The sequence below is a fragment of the Lontra canadensis genome, unplaced genomic scaffold, assembly GCF_010015895.1.
Source record: "Lontra canadensis isolate GAN:19392208 unplaced genomic scaffold, GSC_riverotter_1.0 scaffold62, whole genome shotgun sequence".
NCBI lineage: Eukaryota > Metazoa > Chordata > Mammalia > Carnivora > Mustelidae > Lontra > Lontra canadensis.
In genome coordinates this window covers 7,225,039-7,234,126 of record NW_022631056.1, presented here as the reverse complement: position 1 = coordinate 7,234,126, position 9,088 = coordinate 7,225,039, and the positions used below count along the sequence as shown (strand labels likewise).

At 40.3% G+C, this 9,088-nt stretch overlaps 1 protein-coding gene across 1 annotated transcript; it reads right to left on the bottom strand.

The window, feature by feature from the left end:
- Positions 1 to 8,012: 8,012 nt before the first annotated feature.
- Positions 8,013 to 8,737, bottom strand: LOC116879632 (transmembrane emp24 domain-containing protein 2-like). The gene is given in 2 exon segments (XM_032877989.1): positions 8,013 to 8,522; positions 8,525 to 8,737. Coding segments are annotated over 2 exon segments (687 nt in total). The 5' UTR covers positions 8,702 to 8,737.
- Between the last annotated feature and the right edge of the window lie 351 nt (positions 8,738 to 9,088).

Below are 9,088 nucleotides of genomic sequence, written 5' to 3'. Positions count from 1 at the left end.
TAAGTAGTTTTGCTCTCCATTTAAAGAGAAAAAGAGAAGTATACTCAGTCAAGAATCAAAAAGAAATTTCAAGTCTCAACGGTAGAGCTACATCATTGCACGGAATTCCCAACGTTTTTATCATTTAGCCCCAATCCAGCTAATACACTGGAAACGACTATAGCACATCACAAAGAAATGGTTTAACTGTTATAATCTTCTGGTGTTAAAACATTATCAATGCCTTTCAAAAATATTTAATTTACAAGTATTCCTTTTGGAGTTTGCTTATCTAAAATCCTTAAGCCACAAATTGATAAATATATCTAATTATATTCAGTGCATAAAATACCGATTAATGGGGCATAATGCTTTGAATTATAGAGATAATGTGAAAATTTAACCAAGTTCATATCATACATTTTTGTATATATATGTACACATATATATATTTTTTAAAATACTGTCTTTAGTACTTCTCATCAGCTTTAATCAGATTTTTTCTAGCTTGAGACCAAAATGGCCTACAGTGATTAGATTCCGTGCCTTATTATGCAGAGATGAAATGTTTTCAATACAACTTTACATATTTTGCTGATATACTATCCAACTTCCCTAGTAATTTATATTTTAAACTATCGCTTTAGCTCTTCCAAAAAATTTAATGAGCTTCTCCCCTGAGATAAAATAAGTTTAATGAAATTCAAAATGCATTAAAAATTTATATTTTAGATTGAAAACTGATATGTGTTATTATGATTTTTGTGATGAGGATATAAAATAAATATTTTTAAAATCTCACTAATTTAAACAAATTCCACTCCGTCTCACATGAAGATCAGCTGTGTATAAATTATTAATCTTTAGGGGTAAAGATCATAGTGTGCTCCATGTTTGCATATGGATGGGCAGGTGTGTGATGTTTCCATCATTTTATAAATGTATAAAGGAAAGTATTACTTTTTACTAAGAAAGTTGGTCCCTCCTGGTATAAGGCTGAGAACTGCTGTAAGTCGCCACCAAATGGAGGACAATGGCTGAATGTACATGTTATGTATATAGCCACTAGGAGGCAAAATTTAATTATCGATTCAGATTCTCCCCCATCCTCTTCCCAGAACCGCATCTCGATTTTAGGGACCAGACAGGAGTTTCCTAGTTGTTAAGATTTCGCGTGGGCTGAAAGCAGCACCAAATGTTAACCGCCGAGATAGACTCACTCTTTCGGTTTTAGTCATTAGTCCCTGAAGATCACTCTTGTGCCCACTCTGTCCCCAGCACAACCAAAAATCCTCTCCAAATCTGCCAGGTCTGTAGAACACACAGTTCTGATCTCGGGTCCACCGGATCATCATGGAGCTCTCTTGTCATTCCACCTGCTGAGGGACATGCCCTAGTTTGACTAAGCGCCTCACCACTTTTTGACAGCACCGTGTGGGATGGGGTCACTGAGAGACTCCTCTGTCTCATGACTATAACTGGAATACTCCACAGCTGTCAGAAGTGATGCACAAACGCGACTTCAAAAAATGAGTTCTTTCTTTCAATCCCTTCTGCCAAAGGTCAATATTGGTCCTCAAGGCAGGGCGGCAGTATAGCCCATAGATGTTGGTGTGTCAGGAGCAGGAAAAGGGGAGGGGAGGGCAGCTAAAGGGCCAGGCTATGGATAAGGGAGAGGTGTCCAGGCTGAAAAACTAGATGCAGTCTTTAAACCTTACGGGGAGATTTGGTCCTGTGTTACTCTCTGCCAGTAGTTGCTAATAGTCCTCAATTAGAATCACCTGGAGGGCTTGTGAAGCCACTATTGGCTGAGAGAGTTTCCCATTCGAGTAAGAAGAGAAACCCAAATCGGAGTAAGGTGGGGCAAGGTGGGGTCAGGTAGTTACAACACCATGAGCTACTCCTGGAAATGTCTCATGACTTTGGGAGAAGGAATTCTATTCAGCTGTGTTACACACCGAGTCCAGCCACACACCAAGACCTCTTGCAATTTACTCTAACAGCAACATTGTGTCTTTAGACACTTAAAAATTTACAAATCAGAAACAAGCAATCCAATGATGTTAATTTGCCCGTGGCTAATATATCAGTCTGGATGCCTCCAGCTTGCCTTGCTCGTGTAGACACATTTGGTCATACAAAACTCTGGTGCCCTCGACTCATCCATTGACCTACCACTGACTCGATGTATAAAAGGTATCGTCTGTGTAAAGCCATCTTTCTGCATGAGACAATTCAGCCCTTGTTTTCTTTATAGATTTGAAATATTTTTTGTTAGCAGTAATGAAGAAAAAAGCCAACATGCATAAAGCAAAGTATCTGCTTGAATGTTTTGCATTGTTTCATTATTTAGTTGTGTGGCTTTACGTAATTGTCTTAAAATCTCAAGGAATGCCTGCGGGTTGAGGAACAATTCATGTTAAAAGGCTGCCCTCTTGTGACAATGTGTTGTATGTTTTGCTGGTAAAACTTGACCTTACACCCTCTGAATTCCAATTCATAATAGCATTAAAGAGATATAAAACTTCAATGTCCTTTGGCATTTCTTTAAAAAATATATTGTTTATACAACAATTTTAGATGATGAATTGTTCTGATTAGGTAAGGTGTTCCAGGGAGCTGAAACTTAAGCCCATCTCATTATTTAACTAACTTAATATATACATTTCCGATATATACGACCCACTTCTCTGCTTTTAAAAAAGTAGATTTTGCTATAGACTGAGGTGTCAGTGGCACACATCATAGAACTTGATGACTCATCTATGTTACTATGGATATGAATGTCACCCCCAGATTGAAAAGCAGTTAATCAGTAAACATCACTAATGCCAAGATGAATAGTTCATACCTTCTGGCTTTGAAGGGCTCTAGGTCTAATGCAGGAGCTAGGTGATGTAAATAAACGATCACGGAGAAAAATCATGAATGCCATAGTACAGGTGTATGTGTATACCACACGTGGAAGTATAGAAGAGAGAGTACTTAGTTTTCCTTTAGAGACCCAGGGAAACAGACTACAAACAGCTAACATTGGAAACACTTGAAAATTGAATAAGACACACAGGATTGTATTATATGCTAAGCACCCCCTAGAAATTGGAGATATGTTATTGAAAATACTTAATCCCTACTTTTTAAAAAATTTATTTATTTAACAGACAGAGATCACAAGGGAGAGAGGCAGAGAGTCAGGCAGAGAGAGGGGAGAAGCAGGCTCCCTGCCCAGCAGAGAGCTCAACACGGGGCTTGATCCCAGGACTCTGGGATCATGACCCGAGCTGAAGGCAGAGGCTCAACCCACTGAGCCACCCAGGCACCCCTTAATCCCTACTTTTAAGGAACTGAGTTGTAATGGGGAAACCACACCATAAACAATTTGAATGCAGTGTGATGAGGGTTCATAATAGTCTGTAGATTTCCTCTCCTTCTTATCTCTTGACACTGTTTCCTTTTCATTTCATCACCACTCTGTAGTATAATAGTGATGTGTGGTGTTTTTATGATGTTGATTTTGGGTTGTTGTGTTGTTTTTGTTTTTCTGTCAGTATTTTTCTAGGTCTTCTTGCCCAGGTCTTTGCCCAGAGCAAAGTTTCATTGGTTTCACTAATTTAGAGGAATGGAAAGAAAGCAATTTATGGAAAGGAACAGTAACTTACAATTCTTTCTGACTTTTAACCTCTAAAAACAGGCCTTGGGGAGAACTTAATCATGGAACTAGTGGAGAAAAGTATTTGGATGAATTAGAAACACTGGATAAATGTGAAAGGAGACAGATTTTCCCCAGATTAAGAAAAAAAAACTTACTCTTCGCATTTCTACGTTCCCTTTCTGTGGTTGAGAGGAGGGGAAAACAGAAGGTCCCTTGATCAGCAAAGGAGACCTGGAAGTAATTTCCTAGAAATATCTCATGAGATGTAAACATCCAGGGGAAAAAAAGAGAGACAAAAAACTACAATGATGTTTAGGCAGAAGGGGCCATCAAGAGACTCATGAGGGGATTTTTGCACTCCAAATACAAGAAAGAAGCAACACTGGTCTTGTGGGCCTCAATGAGCCATGTGGGAATGGACAAAGGACAGGCCAGCAGCAGCTGTGTGGACAGATGGTCAGTTAAGGACCTAACTACCATCCATCCCCCGCTCTCCTTACCAAGGCTGTGCTCTGCCGTCCAGACGCCCTCTTCAGGGTTAAAGCACCATTCTAGCTCCTAGGCGTGCGGACAGCTGACTCCTTGCAGTAATGTCACAGCTGACTCAAAACATCCAAATTCACAGACCCTTCTCCAAGACGGATCATATCCAAAGGCGGGTCAATGTGGGTATATAAAGTCCTGGCTCCTTTACCCCAATCTAGGACAGTTTTAGACCCATCAGAGTCAAGCTACCAAAGAAAAGGGGGGGCTGCGGTGTGGTAATTTTCAAAGACAATGATTATTCCTAATGGTGTGACATCAAAACTGCAATTAAACACATCTTTAATGATTTCTTTTTTTTTTTTTTTTTTTTTAAAGATTTATTTATTTATTTGACAGAGAGATCACAAGCAGGCAGAGAGGCAGGCAGAGAGAGAGGAGGAAGCAGGTTCCCTGCTGAGCAGAGAGCCCGATGCGGGGCTCGATCCCAGGACTCCGAGATCATGACCTGAGCCGAAGGCAGCGGCTTAACCCACTGAGCCACCCAGGCGCCCCTCTTTAATGATTTCTTAAATGAAAATTTTAATTCTAGTAAGATAAAGAAGAAATTGGTAATAAGCTTTGACTCCAGGGCAGGGAACTCTGGATATATGTATGTCCTTTTAGTACATTTTGATTCTGTGTCATGTCAAGAGATTAAACAAACAAGGAATAGGAAATTCCTTGTGATGCATTATATACAGGTTTCAAAAGTTCTATAACTCAAGACAACTTAGACAGACATGAAAAGTATGGCCTAAAAAACCCTGTTAGATAACACTAAAGGGGATTTAATTGGTAAAAAGACATTGATATAAAAAATGTATGTGAAGAGCTTGATTAAATTATTTCATGAAATGTGAGAATTTCTAAGTGTGAGAATTTCTAAAAATGTCTAAGAAATCTGAATTTCTTACATGGTATGTATGATTAATAAATGTAAGTAGATATTTTACTTGTATTCACAGCCTAACTTACATATTCAATTTATATATTTAATTGTGCTCACATGAAAACCTGAATTTCCTCGATGAGAAAATTGGGGAGACTTCTAACCCATTCTCCTCCCCCACACACGGATGTAAGCACATAGACATAGTTGTGAGTCAGTGATTTTTCCTAGGTAAAAAGAGAAAATAAAAAGAACATTGAACCCCCTATCATGATCTCTGTTAAACAACAACAACAACAAACAAAAACAGAACAAATAAAAAATATCCTTATTCTGGAGAATAAATGACAGAGATCTGAGGTCAATTCTGACCTAGAGAGGACAGACCTAACTCACGTAGACTATGCACATTTGGCAGGCACAGATCTGCCAAACATGTCTACCAGCAGCCCCTCAAAGAGCACAAACTGCCCAGATTTACCTCTACCACACAGGTCAACTCATTGGGCCATTTCCCTCATGTCCCTGCTATTGCTGAAAAGAAAGTCTATTACATCTTTTTTTTTTTTTTAAGATTTTTATTTATTTGACAGAGATCATAAGGAGGTGGAGAGGCAGGAAGAGAGACGGAGTTGGGGGGAAGCAGGCGCCCCGCGGAGCAGAGAGCCTGATGTGGGGCTCGATCCCAGGACCCTGAGATCATGACCCGAATCGAAGGCAGAGGTCCAACCCACTGAGCCACCCAGGTGCCCCAAAAGTGTATTATGTCTTTTAAAACAAGACCCAGATGATGGTTAATCCTTAATTGTTTCTCCTGTTTTGCTCCTCACTCCACTTGAGCCCGCCTTCAGGTCTTCCACCAGAGTTTGATAGGGCTATAATGGGTGTCTCAACATGCTTTAGAAGGGATGAAAAAAATTATGCCACATTAGAAGAACACATCTTTACAGCGCATAAACTTTTCTTTCGCTCCTGCCAGGCTGATGTGGTAAAATGTCAATGCATTGCTGGGCTGAATTTCTCCAACTTCTTGGAGGTGCCCACCTTGCTTACCTAATGTCTTTTATTATCCTACCTCATATGCCCAGCACCGCAGCATCAGGGTTGGAGAAGACCTCTTCAGTAAAGCATAGGAGAGACAGGTCTTTTTGAAAACGCGAGTACGCTCATGCCCTGTTTTTTTTTTTTTTTCTTTAAGATTTTATTTATTTGACAGAGAGAGAGATTAGGCAGAGAGAGAAGGGGAAGCAGGCTCCCTGCTGAGCAGAGAGCCTGATGTGGGGCTCAATCCCAGGACCCTGAGATCATGACCTGAGCCGAAAGCAGAGGCTTTAACCCACTGAGCCACCCAGGCGCCCCTCGCTTACGCCCTGTTCTTACCTGAGAAACTTAAACAGCTCTTGTTTAGAGTAAATCCTTTTCTGTGATACACAAAACTTCATGGAATCAGGCCTGCCTGTGTCCCTTCTGTTCTTCCTTCCTAACTCACAGTCTACAAGTCTACCAGGATGCATTCTCTTCTATACCTCTCTCTTCGCATGTATTAATCCCTAAATATCCATCAAGAACCAATTTTGCTTGTTTGTTTTTAAAAAGAATTATTTATTTACTGAACTGGGACAGATTAGATAACAACTAATTCTAAGTTTAGATCTTTTAACTAAATTTTGCGGTGTTTTCAAACACACCAGAAAAGAAAAACAAAAACAAAACAAAACCCCAAAACACCCAAAAATGACATTGTAACCGTTGTCCTAAGGTAAAATACAATCACATTAAACTGTTGCAAGTATATGCACCCCAGGTTGAGAAATTGTTTATCTTAAACATGAAAACCTGTAATAAATTTAAATTAATTATATAAAGCATATTACTTCTAGTTTTCCCCTTGCAAAGATCCAGAACAAATGTTCAAGTAACTAAATACATCAGTCACAATACAATCCTGGATTATACGCCACAACCAGAGGCTCCTTTAATTTTAAACTCATTGTCAGAGATCAAGAGAAAGTCATTCCATTTTACATAAAATTCACATGGAAGTCCCAAGAAAAACAAAAACGAAATCCTAGTACTGACAGTGATGTTCAGTACCCTGATGAAACAGTGGCCAAAATGCCACTGATCAAAAATAAAATAGTGGCTGTATTTCATGGCAGTGAAATTCAGGAGGCTGTAATCCTTGGCATCAGAAATCCAGTTTTTTTTTTTTTTCAATTACATGAATGCACACTTCCTATATGACAAGAGTGGAGAAAGCGGATGGGCCCGCATACGAAGAAAAGAGCTACCATTCACTGCACACCAGAGAACTGGCTTTAGTAGAGACTTTTTACAAGGTTAGGCAGAAACCTACAAATGGTTATTAGCTGCTTGTGTCATTAATTCAGGTTGGAGGTGACTGAGTCCTAAGGTTCAACATACACATTTAGGGGGAGAAATGTTGTTGGGTTAGGGCTTATCTTTAAAGGAAATCACAAGATAGACAAGTATAAAGGTGACCATATGACCAGCCTGGTCATACGCTCCAGTCAGAGCTCTGCCAATAGGCTGGGTAGAAACTATCAAGATTCAGACTGCTGTTTCTCATAAGGACCCAACAGAATGAATCTTTAATGACTCGAACGGTAGGTTCAAGGATCCAAAGAATGCAGTCATTTTAGTTAAAGTACTACCAGTAAAGTACTAGTCTGAACAGACTGCATTTTATTTTATTGTGAACACAAAAGGAAAAGAAGATATAACCGGGACTGTATGCCTGTATTTCATTTACAGTATTTGAGTTCTGACAGGCCTGTATAATGGAGGCAGAACTCAACTAAAAAAACATGCCAATCAAGTGTCAGATTTTCACCATAACTTTCCTAAAAAGGTGTTTTCCCCAGTATCTACAAATCACAAAGAAACATGAGCTGTGAATCCATAACTGTACATAAGTACTGTTCTGAAAAAAGAAGTAGAAACAGATTACATTAGCATGACCAAGATGTTTGGTAAACAGTGAATTATGATTTTAAGATCATCCAAAAAAGGCTCTTTAAACAACCCTCCAGACTTCAAAAATTTCTTCAGGTAGTAGATTGGTCCCAGTCTCACAGCAACTAGAATAAGAGCTTCAGTGAAGGACCCAGGGACCACTCTGCTGCTTGGGTCATCGTTGATCTCTCCACGCACCCCCTCCTGATCTTCCATGGATGCCTGTTCATGCTCGACAGCCACCATCATCCCTGCTCGCTCATTAATCATGTCTTCCAGCTTGGCCTGGTGAGCTTCTATTTCAATGTCTTGTCCTTCGGGGTCCTCCCCGATATCAATGGAGAACATCACTGTCTTTGGAGTCATGGTAGACATCCTGTTGCTAAAACAAAACCAAAGTGTTCCATCCATGCCAGCAGTAAATGTGTATTTTCCACTGGACTCTCGGTCTCCTTTATAAACTCTTCTATTATCAGGCCCTGTCTTCCCCACATCGATATCAGTAGGAAGCCGCCATCCACCGTCTCGAAGAGGAGGCCCACCGTGGTGCCCAAATTTACCTGCTCCAAGAAGCACTCCTCTTCATGCCTGTGGATCCCGGCAAAGTAGCCCATGGCTGTGACCAGAAGGGTAGCCAGAAGGGTGGCCAGGAGCACCAGCAGCTCAGTGAGCATAACCATGGTGTGAATGGGGCCAAAGCCAGGACCTGGACTGGGGCCTCCAGAGCCGCCACCACCACCACCACCACTGCCTCTCCAGCCACTGCTGCCTCTGCTCCTTCCTCAAGAACGAATTTAGTCATCTGTATTATCAGTCAAGCCTTGCCTGACCTCATCCACTGAAGCTGATCCTTGCCTTTCTCCACACCACACCTGGGAGTAATCATCATTTCTGTAGTTATCACTTGGAATTGCAACATATGTTTATACAAGTAGCTTTCCTAATACAATATAAATTCTTTGAGTCTAAGAATTCAAACTTTGACATTTTTGTACTCTGTATACCTATCATACTTGAGTAAGGCTTATTGATGAGATTGAGGTGATTAGGGACATAGTAACCCCACT